Source organism: Haliotis cracherodii, unplaced genomic scaffold, assembly GCF_022045235.1.
Source record: "Haliotis cracherodii isolate W230 unplaced genomic scaffold, xgHalCrac1.p SCAF_20, whole genome shotgun sequence".
Classification (NCBI taxonomy): Eukaryota; Metazoa; Mollusca; class Gastropoda; order Lepetellida; family Haliotidae; genus Haliotis; species Haliotis cracherodii.
In genome coordinates this window covers 17296681-17316050 of record NW_027266276.1, presented here as the reverse complement: position 1 = coordinate 17316050, position 19370 = coordinate 17296681, and the positions used below count along the sequence as shown (strand labels likewise).

Genomic DNA, 19370 nt, shown 5'->3' with positions numbered 1-19370 from the left:
CGTGGATTATTTATTGATTATATTTAGACAGTGTGACAACCTTATCACATGAAAACCATCCGATCCTATTCATGTACAATTGTGTGCAACGATTCTCATGAAATCAATCTCCGGATTGTCTGGTCCTCGATTATTTACAGACCGTTGTATATTGCTGGAATATTACCGAGTGCGGCGTTAAGCAACAATCATACACACAATCACGTGGAAAATGGCAATAACTATGCTTGAAGAGATCTGAAGATGGAGGGTTCGATTCACAGCATGGTCACGATTAGTGAAGCCTATTCTTCGTCTTGCACATGGTATGGGTGTTTAGCATTGGTGTTATGGTTGCTGGTATATATGAGAGTGTGGATTACACGTACGTTGTCTATTCCTATGTATTAACGAATGGCCATACATTGTAACGTTATGATTATTGTATAGAGCTACAGACATGTAACTACCGGAATCAACACAATAAATGCGCGAATCGTGTTTTCAGCTGAAGCTCTACCGTACTATTGGTAAATACACTGAGTGTAGGTCAGTATGATCAAAGATAGTAACACTGTCACATACTCAGCCAAGTTGCACTGTTTAAACGCATGAACAGTTTAACAACTAGTGTTACGACAAACATGGGGGCAATGCTGGGGCCTTATCTGCCCAAACACAAGTTCGACGGGGGTCAACGGGTATTATTCTGATTTTAGTGTATATATAGGCCTGTCGAAATACGGAGAGTTTGTTGAGTAGCATACAAAAGCCAAGCATTTTCCACCGACCTGATTGTGATCCAGGTGCTTTTTGTGCCAATCCTTTTAGAAATTATCAGTATGAATATGTGTAAGATCAGAGCCACACCCAGCACTCTCAGATAAGCCAGATAGTTGTGTGCTGCCTTGTGTAGTAGACCAGAAAGGTAAGTTTATACATAGCCAGCAATTCTGAAAGAGACTCCCAGCCTATTTAGTATGCGTATCGTGTTGGATTTGTAGAATAGTTAGAAATCAAATATGTCATTATATGTAAACATACCTCCAAAACACTGAAACACTTAAAAGTGGACTAAACGAAATTCATTATGATAAGTCAATATGGCATTGCCTGTTTCGAGATATTCTTGGTACTGTAGATATAACCAGGTTCAAACGCACTCTCGTCAAGGTATCCGACAGCTGTACAGTTTAGAAGTGCTTCCCACACAAACCCGTACATTGCAGAAAAGGTAATATGAATCACACTAACGTTGCTGTGTATTTGCAGATGGTTGTTTTGCAAGTATTCTTCTATGCCATATTCCTCCATATCACGTCTGCGGAACGATGCGCATGCGCCACCGGAAATGTTCATATGCGTGCCGGCGCTGGCGTCACCCACAACGTTGTCGGCACGATGACACCAGGTGAATGTGTCAGCTACAAGGGGGACAAGATTCCCGTCGGAAGCATGCAGTGGGCTCACGTCGAATATAATGGAAACGTACGTTAATTTTGATGACCCATTTGGAATATATAAAAGTGGGCAAAGGTAGTTCCAGCGACGTGATTCCTCGTGCAGAGTTACGTCACTTATCCGTGCCAGGTTTCGAGGATGCGCATCCTGGATTCTTCCTGCTTATGGTCCTTGGGTTTTCAGCACCACATACCCGTGCTCGCGGCTTTGGCCGCTGGTCTGGCAGCTTCACCAGAGGGGTATACGTTTAAGGCCTCGGTCACTTCTGGTTATTTTCCTACTGACACTCGATGAACTCAGTCACTCACTCCAGTTCTGTTCTACCGTACAGGTAATCATAATGATACCAATATCGGTATACTGTCTTCCCATGTTGGGAAACGAAAGCAAGCAGCTTCATCAAGTGTATAGTGTTGTGACAGCAAGTATGGCTTTATACCACGCTAAACACATCGCTGCATTTCTAAATGTCATTTAATGAAAGGAAATAGTTACCATATTTCATTCAACTATTTCAAACAGACAACCAAAATACTTGATGTTCATGGCCATGTTACCAAAACTTCACATAACTCCCGTTTCAGGACGCCTATGTAGCTGTCAGTTGGCTCAAGTTCCAGGACTGCACTAGTACGTTCATTCATTCGTGTAAACATTCTTCCTCGAGACTATGGGGGGTATATTTGTATGTTTGTTTAACGCCGCACTGAGCAATATACCATCTATATGACGGCGATGATTGACATCATGAGCATCGATCAACGCAATTAAAATACAATGACATTCATCAACCAAGTCAGCGAGCCTGACCATCCGATCCCGTTAGCCGCCTCTTGCAAATAGCATAATCGCCTTTTACGGCAAGCATGGGTTGCTGAGTTCCTATTCTACCCCGGATCTTCACAGGTCAGCTGGTGCATACATAACTGCCAAGAATTGACATTGCCACTGTTAGCAATGGGATGGCTGTTGGCACTAATGCTGGGCTCCACACACTGCATCCATGTGATAAATCAAAACCCGGACGTCGGTGTGACGAGCGCACACTTTATTCACAAGACTACCACTACAGTACCGCACAGAGGGTCAAAGATGGCCCCGGTAAAAGGTGGTACACATTATTTTGATTATTGTAGATACTGTATGCCTAAACACAACACACTTAAACATTGGCTATTTGTGTTTGCATGTACGTGTTCCTTGTGTCCTACACGACTATCCTTTTCAGTTCCACATGTTTCAAGTCAGTGCGCATGCGCCACCGGAAGCGTACATGTACGAAGTGGAGCCGGAACTAGTCACGGTGTCATCGGGACCTTGACCCCGAATACCTGCCATGCATTCAAAGGCAAAACAACTGATGTGGGTGGATTAAACTGGGCCAATATTGACTACAACGGGAAGGTTGGTTTTGTTTTTTTCATCATTCCTGTCTTGTCATTGATATTTATTATTTATGTTCATCCATTATGTAAAAAACCCTGTGAGGTGAAATGTACATGAGAGATTACGAAGTTGTAATTGATAAAACCATGTATAAAACAATGGCTACAAAACGTAAAAAAAACTCCACTCCAAACATTGACATGAATCAATGTAATACCTTCCTCACACTAATGACAATTCCAAGTTTATGTCTAGGATGGCTGGGTGGCGGATAGCTGGCTGGCCATTGGGAGTTGCGCAGGTACATGTACACCGCATCATTCAATTTTGTCATTAATGGCCATTTTATACCACGTCGATAGTGTTAATAGGTGTAATATATTGACAGAGATGGGCCGCGCCGTTGTGTTAACTGCAGTAAGTGTTTCAAAACCGATATTGTTGGGGTTTTTTATTTGATAGCAAATTCTGTCTGTTTTAGCTATAATCACGGTAACGCTAATTGTCAGGGCATTATCATTAGAAGTGTATACGCACAGACGGAAAACATAGAGAAACATCGTTACTTACAACTCCAAAAAGTCCCTACGTTATAGTCCCGTCATTACCCGCGTCGGCAATGTGGTCTAATATCGGAATTCTGTTTGTCTCGAAATATATCTCCATATATGTTCGATGGTCCCCATAACTTCGAGTTAATTGGGGTTAAATCAACAACAAATCCCTCTAGTCTGAAAGCTCTAACTACCACAAATAATCGTTTCTTTACATTACAGCAGATATGTCGAATTTATTTTCATCTGAGTTGAATTATATAATTCATCTGTTCTCTGAAAGTAGCATTAATCGTACCGCTCCTCAATAAGGAAACCACGGAACGACTTCGACCTCCATTCAGCAACTACCCGGATGTCCCCACATAGTGTCACGGGCTGAGTGGGGCGCTAGAGCCCCGAAGGTGCATATCGGTAATCTACCAGCCACGCCCCAGAACGTGTATATTCACCACGGGGCCTCCGCCAGTTGCCATGATGAGTCGACCTGCAAGTCCATTATGAGGTCCTATCAGAACTACCACATGGATGGACACGGTGGGGTCACTTCTTCTCTTGTCAATTTAAAGTTGCTTCACTAAGACGTGTCATAATCCTATGATCGTGGGTTCATAATATTAGCCAATAATCCCACAGAATTATATATTAGGCTTGTCCACACCCCACCCATGTTTGTGGGTTTTACCAAAGTTGTAACCGTCTGAGACCGCCATCACTTTAGGTATTTCCTCCCACATTAAATTTGAAGTGACATGGAACTGACATATGTTCAACGTGGCGTGAAACTCTTCTCACTCACTCTTCGGCCAAAATGCCATTTCCAGTATAACCGCCGAATCTGTATCATATAGACATCATGTTTGACAACACCATCAGTTTCCCGCTTTGTTCCGTGTGTCGTCACTAAAGGTACTATACAGTTGAATCTATGTTAAAGGGTGTGGTTTCCGGGGAATATAATAAGGCGGACATTTGTAAACAGTTGTAATCCAAGACTTTAACGATGAAAAAGGACAATGATATATATCCATACAGGCTGGGACGATATCGGCTACACTTTCGTCATCGGTGAAGATGGAAATGTGTATGAATCTCGAGGCTGGGACAAGATTGGAACCCACACCCTGAACCACAACTACGACGGCCTAGGTGAGGCATTTTCCAGTTAAACAGTACTTACAACCTTAGCTCTTTCAATAGCGGCGTTAAGAAACAAGCTTACAAACAATAGCAGATTCTGGCATCTCTGAAGTACATGAGTACGGGGCAATGGAGAGTATACACACATGTTTGATGATGGCATCTCTGAAGTACATAGAGTACGGGGCAATGGAGAGTATACACCCATGTTTGATGATGGGATCTCTGAAGTACATAGAGTACGGGGCAATGGAGAGTATACACTCATGTTTGATGATGGGATCTCTGAAGTACATAGAGTACGGGGCAATGGAGAGTATACACTCATGTTTGATGATGGGATCTCTGAAGTACATAGAGTACGGGGCAATGGAGAGTATACACCCATGTTTGATGATGGGATCTCTGAAGTACATAGAGTACGGGGCAATGGAGAGTATACACCCATGTTTGATGATGGGATCTCTGAAGTACATAGAGTACGGGGCAATGGAGAGTACATGTATACACCCATGTTTGATGATGGGATCTCTGAAGTACATAGAGTACGGGGCAATGGAGAGTACATGTATACACCCATGTTTGATGATGGCATCTCTGAAGTACATAGAGTACGGGGCAATGGAGAGTATACACCCATGTTTGATGATGGGATCTCTGAAGTACATAGAGTACGGGGCAATGGAGAGTATACACCCATGTTTGATGATGGCATCTCTGAAGTACATAGAGTACGGGGCAATGGAGAGTATACACCCATGTTTGATGATGGGATCTCTGAAGTACATAGAGTACGGGGCAATGGAGAGTATACACCCATGTTTGATGATGGCAAAATACAAAACCAAGAAATGGTTACCCGACGGTGATGATATCACAGTTATGGAGCGTAAGTGTGCAGTGTTTCGGTGACTGTTTACAACATAGTATCATTTTGATAACGTTTGTAATTTTGGGGTAAAATTCAATTTTCAAGTGTATCCTGTCTTTTGTCACACCCGATATTACGTGAGAATGCATTAACCGGATCGTGTGCATTGTTCCATTGTTTTGAATTTTAATTGAGTGGAAAAGAAAGAAGCATGTAGTACTTGTTATTACAAAGTAATCAGGAAGTCTCGCTCACACGACGTTAACATGTTGATAAAGTGTGTTAAAACAAGATAATGTTAAAGTTTAGGATAGCAGGCAGGAATATCATTATATACCTTATTATGCTATACCCCATCAGCTATTCCCCTCATCAGCCGTTACTTTCAGGGTTCTGTGTAATTGGAGATTTCACTGATCACATTCCAAATGCGGATGCGCTCAACGCTTTAAAGCAGCTAATCAAGTGCGGCGTAGACAACGGCAAAATCCGCACCGACTATGTGATCTACGGCCACCGTGACGTCAGACAAACAGCCTGTCCTGGTCAGAAGTTTTATGACCTCATCCAGACCTGGCCGCATTACAAGTCTCCTAACTGATGTGTGTGCGAATAAAGTCAGTGATAAAACCTCAGCACATGAAGCTAATGGCTTCCTTGTGTTATTAGTTAAAGCTGTAGTTAATACAACGTTGACATGGGTTTCACACAGTGTATCCATGTGGGGAAATGAAGCCAGGTCTTCGGCGTGGGGAAAGGGGAAAGGATGAAAGTCAAGCAAGGGGAGGGGGGCCAAATCAAATTCTCCTATATATCACCTTCCAATACAACAAACAACAACACTTTCTGGATTGCTATGCAGTGCACCACACAACACCATTTAATTCAACATTAATATCACATTTACATATATGTCAGTCATTTGACATCTATGATATACACAAAATCTAACATATGACATTGAATGAATTGACAATATAAAAATACTGACGACGAGTCTCGATTAACGCGGCAACGAGCCCTACAAAAGGCAACAAGCCATAATTAGTGATAATAAAATATCATGAGCAACGAGCTACTGTTTACATGCGACAGGCATCAATTTCTCAGCGCGACAAGCCTCCATGTTTGCGTAATTCTCAGGGCGACAAGCCTCCATCTTTTGCGACATACCTCGTCGTGGGCGACAGGCCATCATGGTTAACACCGTTAACCGCACATACTGCAACTTAGAAACAATCATTAATAAAAAGTAAAGTTTTCAGTGGCGCACTGCAAGCGAGAATGACAACTCTATGCATGCTGACCTTATATAGCCCCTTATAAGCGCCCTCTACTATTACACAACACCATATTGTATTTTCCTACGGTAGGAGAAAGTAATTTCTTTCTTATTCGTACCTCAAACGAAAGAAATAATATTTCTCCTATATATCACCTTCCAATACAACAAATAACACAACACTTTCTCGATTGCTATGCAGTGCACCACAACTCGAGATTCAAAGAACGGGCTGATAATATAAAATACTATAGTCCTAACGACATTGATACTGACAAACGATGTTCTACTGAATCCTTTACATATCCATCTTTTGCGTTCTCACTTTTCCATCTACCATGCCTCTTAAACATCCTGTCCGGGACACCATTGTTAGCTGCAGCTGTTGCACCGCCTGCACGCAAACTGTGCAAACCATACTTTGATATATCTCTGACAAAGGGAGCAAAAGCTTCAATAAACTCTTCCCTCAAACGTGTATATGACATACTTGAATTTTGTTTTCTTAAGACGTAAGATGTCTTACACTTTTCTGAAAAGATACTCTTGTGACTCATTATCAATACAAGCCGCTTCAACATATTTTTCTAACCAAGAAACCGGGCATAGCTTCCCTCTTGTTCTGCTTATTAATAACCAGGTACCATTTCGATACATATCAGTTTTCGATTTCTCAATAAACACTGTCATATAAGATTCGTAAAAAATAATATCACATCTCTTCAAATTGAGAAGCTCAGCAGATCTCAAAAAGCCGGCATAAGCAACTAAACTCATAGCAACAATGCGAATATCCTTCAAGCAATCGCTGTGTTGCTTAACTTCAACCAATTTCTCTACAATATCTACAGTAATTGGATTTTTTTACATTTGGGTTTCGAAAGCTTTCTCTTAGCAGCCTCAAGAACATTTCGAACAAGAGAATTATTTGTCGGACTTGGCAGTCCCAACAAATTATGCATATGGCGTATGCTATAAAACGCAGTCTGAACTGATGAAAACAAATCATTACGCTGCATTACAGCAACAAGATAAATAGCACAATACAAAGGCTGAACAGGAACGTCTACACATATGCTGTTTGAATTAGCCCACCTTTGCCACGCTTTAAATCCGTAATGGTACTTCCTGCTAGTAGAATCAGCTCGAGCACAATTCAACAAGTCCGGAATCTGGTCAGCTAAATCCCTGGCAGTTCCAGGCAACATCTCCAACTCAGAAACATAAGCACGAGTAAACACATCTGTAAACATAAACATCAAAATTGCATTTGCAACGCCAACATGTTAAAATGCAAATGCTCAATACCAAATATTCCCCTTTGACATCTACCTGGCACGTAAGCCTCTCTTTCTCTAGGTAGATAACAGCAATCCAACACTTGTGGTATGAAGATACCGTTAGGACACAATAATGGCCAGTAATTTGCAGAATACCACGCCGGAACTATCAAAGTACCTTTCGCTTTTGACCATTTCATGTGTTTCAACACTCTACTCACGAGGTACACAGGGGGAACTACCCAGTTATTTACACTATCCCAACTCTGTGTGAACGCATCGATGTATTCACACCCAGGATTCCAAAACCGTGAACAGAATCTGACAGCTTTACAATTGTAGTGCGTGGCAAATCTATCGATGTCATATTTACCCCATTTTCGTTCGAGCTCATTGAAAATTTGGGTAGCTATACCCCAATCATCATAATCTACAATCCTACTGATATAATCTGCCTTCTGATTCTCTGATTTGGGTATCCATTGAATCTCCAGATGAATAGCATGTGACACACATAAATCAAATATCTCTAAAGCAATTTCTTGCAAATCTGCTTTCATACTTCCTTTAGACACTATGGATTCCACATTGCTGTCATCAATAAACCATTTTTACCCTCTGGGATGTTAGAAATCTGGATAAAGCATGTAATACAAACTTAACCGCTCTCCAAGTTGAACTTTGTTTTGCCTCGTCACGTTACCATTGACCTTGAGCCCTCTGGTTTCCACAGTAACCACCATATCCCGAAGCACTTGCATCGCTATATACAACACGAGTCACACCTTGTGTTTCTGATAAAGTACATTGTGAATGCTTATGAATGTTACTTTTCCAAAACTGTAACTGGCGCAAACTAACTTCATTCAAGCTGATACGTTCGTTCCATGATGATACATCTAATGTTTGCATACTCATAGACCGAGTCATCAGTTGACACACTGAGCCAGTAACCATTTTCATAGAAATAATTTGACCAATCACTGATGCAATATCTCTCACAGAAACCTTGCTTTGAACGCCTATGTCTAACAAACGATCTATCATTTTCAGAACTTTTTCCAATCTTCTGGCCGGAACTGTCAAAGACATGCTTTTAGTTTCAATGATAAGACCTAACCACTCAATGCATTGTTGTGGCTCCCGCAAAGATTTTTCTACTTTCGGAACAAATCCTGATTTGATTAAGTCATTCTTTATAGAACCACTTGTAGACATTGCACAATCTTTCGCTTTATCAGACAACTCCATCATCCAAAAAAGTTACAACCTTATGACCTTGAAACCGCCAGTATTTAACCAATTGCCTTGTAACTTTCGTGAAAACATACGGGGCGGTTGTTAAGCCATAGGGCAAAACTAGAAATTTGTAGAATATGCGATTCTGACCTTCCCCCAACGCAAATCCTAAAAAGTCAGTATGTGCAGGATAAATGTCTATATGATGATAGGCAAAATGAATGTAAAATTTTGATAACCAATCTCCTTTTTCAATATACATCAAAGCTGATCTCCAATCTTCATACTTCACTGAAGCTTTCCAAACATGTTTATTTATAATAGATACGTCTAGAATAAGTCTTTTCCTCCCTGACGATTTTGTAGCGACTGATAGAGGGCTCACTACGAGGTTTTACGTCACAAACATCTACGAGACCTTTATGTACTAAATCTTGAATGGCCGAATCAACAAAGTCATGTTTTTAATAGCAGATCTGTTATTTTTCTTATCCATCACTGGAGGAGTTGAGTAAAACGGAATCTTGTACCCGTTTTCAATAATGTCTAACACAAAATCTGTTGCTCCGATATACGTCCAAAAAGAAACATTCTCTTTAAGTCTATTCTTCACGCAAATCTCAGCCTGACCCTGCTCATACTCATAATAATCGGTTGTAATTCTAAATGTATCATTATTGAGTGAAGAAGATTCAAAACTACGCTTAACTTTTGTCCCGGTTTCTTCGTGATGACCTTAACCTCGTTGATTGTTTGTCAGAGTTGAGCTTGGGCTGGGTCTGGCCGTTGGCGAGTGGACAATGTCGTCTCCAATGTGAGAAGTCACCGCAGTGAAAGCAGCCCCCTGTTGACCTCTGACCTCCACGGGTACGAAAAAGCTGAGAACGACCAGCAGCAGACTGACCGTGCGTGCTGTCGCTGACCGCTGGACTGGGTCGTGGTCCATATCTATATGGACGCGCACGTGCTTTACGTACGTTCTTGGCCTTGATTTTCTTGAGGGCTTTGTTCTCGGCCCTCGTGATTCGACGGTCATCGTCGGAGTCGTCAGCCAATTCACGGGACACGTAGTTCCTCACGGTCTCCCAGCCTCCCTCGGACGAATCTGCAATCTTTATGTGTTTGTTTCTGTTCTCGATCCTAGCTATCTCGTTCTTGACTAACTCAGATACGTAATCGCTCTTACCGTACTGAATTCCAAATTCAATTTGTTTAAATGTCTATAAAGTCTCTTCATTAAAAGAATATTGAATGCGATTCCCCTCGCGTGACCATAAGTAATCTTTCTCTGCTTTCAGTTTCTGTAGCTCCTTGTTTGTCTTTGATAATTCTTCTCTTAAACCAGCAACTCTAAGATCTAATCGTTCATCTATACTTTTCGCTATCTCTTCTTTAGATGAATTCAACTGTTTCAAAATGGCGTCTAACTTGTCGTTGATAGGTGTTTGGGCTTCCATAACAAAAGTAAAGTTTTCAGTGGCGCACTGCAAGCGAGAATGACCACTCTATACATGCTTGACCTTATATAGCCCCTTATAAGCGCCCTCTACTATTACACAACACCATATTGTACTTTCCTAGGGTAGGAGAAAGTAATTTCTTTCTTATTCGTACCTCAAACGAAAGAAATAATATATCACTAAAAGTTTTCAAAGAAGTGTAATACGTAGAGATTTACAGAAGTTTTATTTGAGACAAGTTTGTGTCTTTGAGAAAATTGCAAAAAATCAGATAGAGCACATTCATCCAAAGTCACATACTGCAAAGTCAATATGGTGTCATTGCTTCAAGGAACAATAGTGCATTGCCGAAAAAGGCTACTAAACTATGCAATTATAAATACTAATAAAACAGTGCCTAATTATGAGGTTGACAGCTATATGAGGCAGCGTGGTTATGACATAGTGCGTTCACTGCGATATCATTGTGATATTGTCAAAGGTGATATCGGTAAAGTACACTGACACTACGTTCAAACAGAGCGGTCATGAGGTAAGGTGTGAACGATTGCTTGGCTAGGTGAGTATTGCAACCTGGGATAGAGATGTGTGGACACCTTAGACATTTATAGTAACATGGAGCTGGCCTACTGATCAAGGAATGGCCTGGCCAAGTCAGCATTGTCATATCTGTAGATTCAGCCAGTAGTGATTCACAGTATGAATTTAATGATTTATGTTTTGAGATGACCCTTCTTGGTGCTCGCTATTGTGTCAGTTAATGTGCACTCAACACTTATACAACCGTATCACAACATATAGCGCGATATACACAACCATCCTACAGATGACAAGGACATTGTCATTGAGGAATTCCTCCCCAAGTTAAAAAAATTACAGTTCGGAGAGCAAGCCTGTTCTAACCACTCCAACATCAACAATTTTGTAGTCAGGAAGGGTCAGTCCCATGCTGCGACCTATCTGAAGATAATGTAACGTCTATATTGACAATCATGTCGTGTGATATCTCAATATCTGCCTGAGCGATTTAGGGGCTTATACAGAATTCCACAATTAATGCAGGTATATATAAATGTTTGAAAATTTAGTGAACGTTATCCAATATGGCCCCCAAGATGGCCGCTAAAACAGGAAAATGATAATATTTCATCTTCACTTCGGAATGTATGAGAAGTTTGAATGTCAAAATTTAGGTTTCGACCTGCAATTCTATCTATCATGTTAATATCGCCGATGTTATATACTATAACTGCTGATCATATTGACTTACTTTGAAGTGTCAATGTAAAGCACTTATCTGCAATTGCTTTAATATTATCAGTAACTCAGTAACAAATCCGTTCTTTTTCTCCAATGCAGTAAGTTGCATCTAGTCACTGTCGTTGTCACTCAAGCCTCCAGGTTCACCATCATGTGCAGAGTTTTGGCAGCCAGAGCTGGGCCGTGTTCTGTACGTGGCAGTCCAGCCAGGAGGCAAGGACTCTTTCTGTAGACGACATATGACCTGTCACTGCAGATGACATGTGTTGCTTGAAAGCATCTTCTGTAGGTGGGAGCATTGTAGCTGGCTTGTCAGTGTTGGAAGCCTGGACATAGCCTAGGCCATCCAGGGTGACTGGTGTCTTGTACTTGTAGAGCTGGAGTTTAGGGACACTTCTTGGGGGCTCAATCCAAACTGACCAGTTCTTCAACATTTCCATATGTGTCAGCAATGTGGAGAAAGTTGTCTTCTAACCAGACATCACCCTAAGAACACCACGTATTGTTTCACAATGTTCTTCTAGATCACAATTACCAGCATGCAACTGCCTTTCACGTACAAATATATAACAGAGAAAAACCACTCTCAATTATCTCAGCTCTTACAATTACGCCATTGACGCTTTGTCCCAAACAGTGTATCATTAAGTGAGAGCAAATAATTTGCATACGATCTTATCATTATCATTATCTCAGCAAATAATTAGACATCTAATATTGTCTTTGTATATACATTAGCAGTGGGCACTCTCGCCCCCATTAATCTGTTGATTTAAAACACCCAAACACTTTGTTCCTTTTGGGACTGAAACACTAAACACATATTTACAGTCTCTAAATGTTTAACATATTATGGACGCGACCCTTAAAATTCAGTATTGCAGCAGATAACAGAATAACATTGTTTATTTATTATAAAATATACTAGATTTGAAGGTGATAGGAATCATTATGAAGTTCATGTAAATCTGAAGGGTATTTTATTACGTATAAGTGATTGATTCTGTTCATGTGTGTACGTGTAGAACGCAAAACACTCATAGTATTGATACCGGGAACATGTACCTTTGCGAGCAATGTTTGTTACGACGTGAATGGTAATAAAAAGGTAAAGTGAAATACTTGCAGCAAATTGTAATAATTTTGACGTAAATTGTATTAACGTAAATTGTAATAAAAATTGACGTAAATTGTAATAATCTCTACTTGCGGTAAAATGTAATAACGTTTTACGTAAATTGTAATAACCTTATAAGTTTAGTGTCAAAGGTGTTAAATGACTAGAACCTATCCTTGTCAGGGTTGGTACAGGGTTTATCGTACAATCGTCATTAAAGTATGGGTGTGGGGGAAGGATTGAGGTCGTTATCGTACATTGTTGTATAATTATATGTATATATAAACGCATTGGAATTTCATTTCTATGGTTGTCCAGAAGAAGATTAATTACTAGAATGAACTTAGTTTTCTTATTTATTTGAGAAATACTCTGTGTTTTTTGTACTTAATTGTAATATATCCTATTGACGATTTTCATCATAATTGTTCATATTTAACCTAATGGAATCATATTTCAATTGGTAAAGTAGGTAGTAATATACACAATGGAATAATTATAACGTAACAAACTTACACAAATATATTGATGTGTAAATGTGGAAAGTATGACTTCTACTGACTGAAGCAAATTTATTTATTTTGCAACTGTATATCTGTACATATTTTATGCGGAGAGGGGTTTACTAAGTTGCAAGAACTTGTCCCCAATACAATTTCCATTTTGTTGTGTGAATAAAACATGTTTAAACTAAACTAAACTAGCAAATGGATGACACATGATGTCATTCTGCAGTAGTCTGTGTGCAAGCTGATTTAAACATGTTCATATACATAATATCAATTTATTATTATTCAAGTTTCAATTTTTTAACGGAGGGTGTAAAGCAAATAATGACAATGTCCTGGGCGATTTACATGTGGGTATGTGAACCCACAAGGACTACCTTTATCAATTATTTTACGTGCAGCTTGAGTCATGTCTGTATTGTTAGAATGATACTCTAGCAACTGTACACAAATTTACGACTGAAAGATCCATCCTCGGGTACGTCTATTCGACAAATATGTTGATTGATTTATCATCCAATAGTAGCTTAGCTAGGAGTCCATTGCAATAACATTGAGTTACGAGTTACCGAAGAGAGCCCTGTGCAACCGGACCCTGAAATTATGTCGATTTACATTGGAGGTTTACTTAATTTGATAAGGAGCACATGACCGTTTCCTTGACACAAACGAGACAATTCAATCGTATTTATACATTATATTTTGACGAAGAATTCAAATATAACAAATGAGTGACAGATCTCCTGTGCAATGTCAAAGGAAAAACAACAGTCGTCAGCAAATGCAGCATAGATTTCCCATGCATGGGAAAGGAGAATACTTAATACATAACATTATATACAATGTTTTTATTAATATCAAAAGAGGGGCGTGGATATTCTTTACCTACATTGCATATACTATTAGATATTGTGTATTCTCGATCTCTGTGAACTTCTCACAGATAAAGAAATAATAATAAATAAATGCAAACCATGTTAACTTATGCAATATTTGTAGCAAAGTATAATTAACATATGGATCATTAATATAACATAAAATATTTCCTTTCATAGGAAGAAGTATATTTAATGAAATAAATGAATAAATGTAACTGTCTGGATTCCTTTCATATGTCATAAAGAACTAACAACAACTTACTGACAACTTTTGCTTGGATAATAACTCCTTGCCCCAACAACAAAAACAGAATCCATCATGATAACAGTACGAAGTCATAATTCAAAGTATACACAAATAATATCCGGTTTCTTCAGGCATGTCTTGTTGAGTTTCAAAGAGCATCATAATGTATAATAAATTTGTTGCAATCAATTATTGCTGAAATATATCCGTTTTGATCAAAATTGAAAGGATGGATAATCTTTAATGAAAAGGGTTTTGTCATTAACGTAAATATTCTCTTTGACCTTACACAAAGAGTATTCTAAGATCATTAAACTCGGCAAACTTTGGTGGATTGCGCCAAGCAACCTTGATAACAAATTTGGCACCTCACGTATAATGCGGTACATAATTTTCGAAACAGATAATTACGTTTTTCATAAGTTATCACTAATTTCTGACTTATATACGGACAAAAATTACCTCAGAATAATCTTCTCTGGGGTTTTAAGAGGATTAAAATAATTCCAGCTAACATCAAGCACTGTAATAAATTATTGAAATTATAGCATACCTTCTTAACATTCAGATGAAAAGAATAGTGACTAAGAAACCAAATCATATTTATCCCTGATACTATGCCCTCATCAGTATATACACACACATACATGTACATACACACATACACACAAACATACATATACACACAAAAACACACACATACATACATACATACATACACACACACACATAGGTAGGTATGTATGTGTGTGTTTGTGTGTGTGTTGATGTATGTATGTGTGTGTGTGTGTGTGTGTGTGTGTGTGTGTGTGTGTGTGTGTGTGTGTGTGTGTGCCAGTAAATACGACCTCTATATGTCATTGGTATCAGATCTATGACTGCACTTCTACATATAGTTCCAAGTGAAAGATGAGTGACACTACTTTGTGAGAGGTCCCACAAAAATGCTGATATGAGCAATTAAAGGTTATACAAAATGTAACAAATGAACAAAGTAAGATATTTTAAAAGATAACATATAAACACAAACCTGCAGATATACGAGTTAGAATGTAGCAAATACATTAGATAAACGTATCTTCTACGTAGATAAAAGTATGTCCAACGAAGGCATAAGTATATTCTTCGTAGATAATACGTTTTCTTTTTTTATCACTAATTTGAGACGGACAATAATCCCCTGAAATCATAACGATTGTCGAGTTTAATGATTTTCTAGTACGTTTCAAGGTCAAAGAGAAAATTTACTTTAGTGACAAACATATTTTCATTATAAAGTTTCAATTCCTTTCTATTTGGATAAAAGCAGATATATTTCAGCAATTGATTGCAAGAAATTTATGATAATTCGTATACTCTTTGAAACTGTGCAAGAGTTATCCGAAGATACCGGATGTTATTTGTGTATGCACGGGATCTGTCAACTCATTTGTTGTATTTGAATTCTTCGTCAAAATAAAATGAATTGTATTTACATGATTAAATTCCCTCGTTTGTTTCAAGAAAAGGATCATGCACTCCTTATCAACTCGTATAGCGTTTCCACTGCAAATCGACACACTGGTTGACCAGCCTGTGTTTGTACCCTTCGTCATCACTCGTTCAGTCGTGTCGGACTGGTCAAAGTACTGTTGAAGCAAGTCATGCAAAAAACATCTTGAATAGCCTTATAAGAGTATTGAACAATATGTCACAATTAAGTTATTTGTCGAAAAGGTTGTGTAACCCATCATTTTGAACCCGAGGATGGATCTTTCAGTCATTTAAATTTATCGATGTTGACACCACCCTTTAACGACGATTGTACGACAAAGCCTATACCAACCATCCCTAACTCAACAGTTTTGTACGTTTGTCATCATACACAGTATTTCTCGAATTGTACATGTGAAACGCAAGCTCAACTGACAAAGATCATTTCTAGTCAATTGGAATCTTGGACTGTACGGTAGTAAGGTTATTACAATTTACGTAAGAATTTATTACATTTTACCGCAAGTAGAGATTATTACAATTTACGTCAATTTTTATTACAATTTGCGTATTACAATTTACGTCAAAGCGGTGTAAAACCATACTCATTCATCAGCGAATAGAAGCCCATTTCTGGTGTCCCCCGCCTTGATATCGCTGGAATTTGGCTAAAAGCGGTGTAAAACCATACTCACTCATCGGCGAATAGAAGCCCATTTCTGGTGTCCCCCGCCTTGATATTGCTGGAATATTGCTAAAAGCGGTGTAAAACCATACTCACTCATCAGCGAATAGAAGCCCATTTCTGGTGTCCCCCGCCTTGATATTGCTGGAATATTGCTAAAAGCGGCGTAAAACCATACTCACTCATCAGCGAATGTACAAATGGTGTATTGGATTTTTGGCTCAGCAATGGCAACCAATAAGTGATTATTCTCTTATATTGAAAACCTTCACAGAAAATCTCCCAACATCCCCTCTCGCAGTATTATTCGGGGTTTTGACGTTTAAGACCCAATGCTAATCTATAAAACCTGTCATGAATTATATCAATGGGGATGGGTGGAAACCACATACCTCAGATCCATATAATGAAATTGGCATGATTTTAATATCAAAGATATGAAGCTGTATACTAATAAAAAGTTTTTTAAACATAAAAGATTTACATTGCAATATTTGGATAACTTTCCAAGCTTGTTGCGCTAATGTTTTTGGAGTTAACTACCATGACGTAGCTGAGGAAAAATTACACCCAGATGTTTATAGCAAGATATAAAACCGCAATGGTCCATCATTTCTAAAAACAAAGATTTTACTTTTATTAATGTTAACCTTCAATTTTCATTTGTTACAATGAATAACAATTTAATCTAAACGCTTTTGTTGGCCAACTGGTGTGAAATCAAAAATGACAATATCGTCAGCAAACAGCAGTAGAAACAACTCCAATTGGTCCATGGGTAACTCCTGTTTGTCCATCAGAACTCAAAAAGTCTACAATATCATTGATATAAAAAAAAAGAAAAAAGAAAGAGGTGACATTTGACATCCCTGCCTCAATCCATATTTACATATAAGTATGTATATCCAGCATCCATTGAAATACAAGCTTTAATGTGTTCGTACATATCTTCTGTTAACCTATACAGACTACCTTTAACCCCACCATACCAAAGTTTATACAATAAACCATTTCTGTAAACTGAGTCAAAGGCAGCCTTCAAATCTAAACTAAGCGGCAAAAGAAAGTATAGGTCGGCAATTTGTAATTTTCCTTAAAACAGCGATAACTAGTGGAAAGTGGGTATTGGGAATATGACTGCCAAGGAACAGGTACCAAAAAACACCTCACCCGAACGCGCCACCACAGGTTTCCCGCCTATGGCATTAACTGCACGTTCATGTTAGTTGTAAAATGCAATCGTCTGCAGGGTATAACCACACGTGATGAAAGCACACAAAAGAAATGCCACGACTGTCACAGGAGCAGAGCGAGAGATCCATCGGTATGGCCGAAATGGGGGCAACACAGGTCCAAATTGCCAGAAGGTTTGGTTGTACACCATTGACAGTAGCCAGGCTGATTCAACGGTACAGGCAGACAGGGAGGACACAGGACAGGCCTAGAACCGGACGACCCCGAGTGACAACACCACTGGAAGACGGTCAGATACGGCTCATTCACCTGCGAAAGAGATTCGTAACGGCGACGGCAGCAACAGCGTTGGGACATCCCATTAGCCAACGTACAGTACTACGACGACTTCCTGCTGCTGGAATCCGAGCGTATCGTCCTTTCCGAGGAATGGTACTGACTGCTCAACATCGACGCCTGGGATTGCGATGGGCGAGGCAGGTTCGACGCTGGCAAGTGAGAAATAGGCGTCGAGTGCTGTTTACTGATGAAAGTCGGTTTAACCTGTTTCGAAATGACGGCAGAGAACGACTTTATCGACGCAGAGGGGAACGTTTGGCTCCGGCGTGTATTCGAGAGGTCCATGCATCCATTCGGTGGGGGAGGTGTCATGGTGTGGGCGGTATTTGTGGAAATCAGAAGACTGATTTGGTGATTATACAGTGAAACCTGAACGCTGTGCAGTACAGTGACCAAGTGTTGCAGCCAGTTGTGCTTCCGTTCTTACAAAACTAACAGCAGGGGATATTGTTTCAACACGACAATGCCAGGCCCAATACTGCAAGACTGACTCGGAACTTTCTAAACCAGCAGAACGTTGACGTTTTGCCCTGGCCTGCCAACTCACCCGATATGAATCCTATTGAACATCTGTGGGACCATCTTGACAGACAGATTAGAGCACGCCATCAGCCTCCCGTCATCAGAAGACTGACGTCATCGATGAGGCGGCGTATCACAGCATGCATTGAGGCAGCTGGAGGTCATACACGCTATTGAAGGCAACTGTGTCGACAATGAACTTGTAGTTTGTCTGACAATTTTTTTATGACATTTCAGACAACTTTTGAAAATGAAATGTCTTACCCCACTATTATTAAATTTACCTTGAGCTTACATTACCTGTGATTGCACAATTTCATTCAAACTGTGGGTGATCAATCATTTGTTACCCCTCACTAGATTATATTATAATTCAAACAAAACCTCTTCTTGTTATTTTTTTATCGATCATGGAACTCGACCTATACTTTCTTTTGCCGCCCAGTATGTAAATGCACAACAAAAACGACCACGTTTCTGAGACAAATACTTTT

The 19370-nt window shown here is 39.5% G+C and overlaps 1 protein-coding gene and 2 pseudogenes across 1 annotated transcript; 1 reads left to right on the top strand and 2 right to left on the bottom strand.

Moving 5' to 3' along the window:
• Positions 1–829: 829 nt before the first annotated feature.
• LOC139470104 (N-acetylmuramoyl-L-alanine amidase-like) lies at positions 830–6026 on the top strand. The gene is made up of 8 exons (XM_071252397.1): positions 830–907; positions 1252–1467; positions 2025–2070; positions 2669–2844; positions 3082–3127; positions 3693–3917; positions 4416–4529; positions 5781–6026. The coding sequence occupies exons 2-8, from the start codon at positions 1252–1254 to the stop codon at positions 5990–5992; spliced, it is 1035 nt and encodes a 344-aa protein (XP_071108498.1). The 5' UTR covers positions 830–907; the 3' UTR covers positions 5993–6026.
• Positions 6027–6888: 862 nt separating this feature from the next.
• On the bottom strand, positions 6889–7635 carry LOC139470406 (integrase/recombinase xerD homolog; annotated as a pseudogene).
• Positions 7636–7911: 276 nt separating this feature from the next.
• Positions 7912–9454, bottom strand: LOC139470293 (uncharacterized; annotated as a pseudogene).
• Positions 9455–19370: the final 9916 nt, after the last annotated feature.

What these genes read in the sequence shown, in the direction of transcription:
- LOC139470104 (XM_071252397.1), top strand. Translation starts at nt 1,252, where the DNA reads ATGGTTGTTTTGCAAGTATTCTTCTATGCCATATTCCTCCATATCACG. An exon ending in CAAGTTCCAGGACTGCACTA is followed by an intron (nt 2,071 to 2,668) that starts GTACGTTCATTC and finishes TATCCTTTTCAG; the next exon opens with TTCCACATGTTTCAAGTCAG. An exon ending in CTACCACATGGATGGACACG is followed by an intron (nt 3,918 to 4,415) that starts GTGGGGTCACTT and finishes ATATCCATACAG; the next exon opens with GCTGGGACGATATCGGCTAC.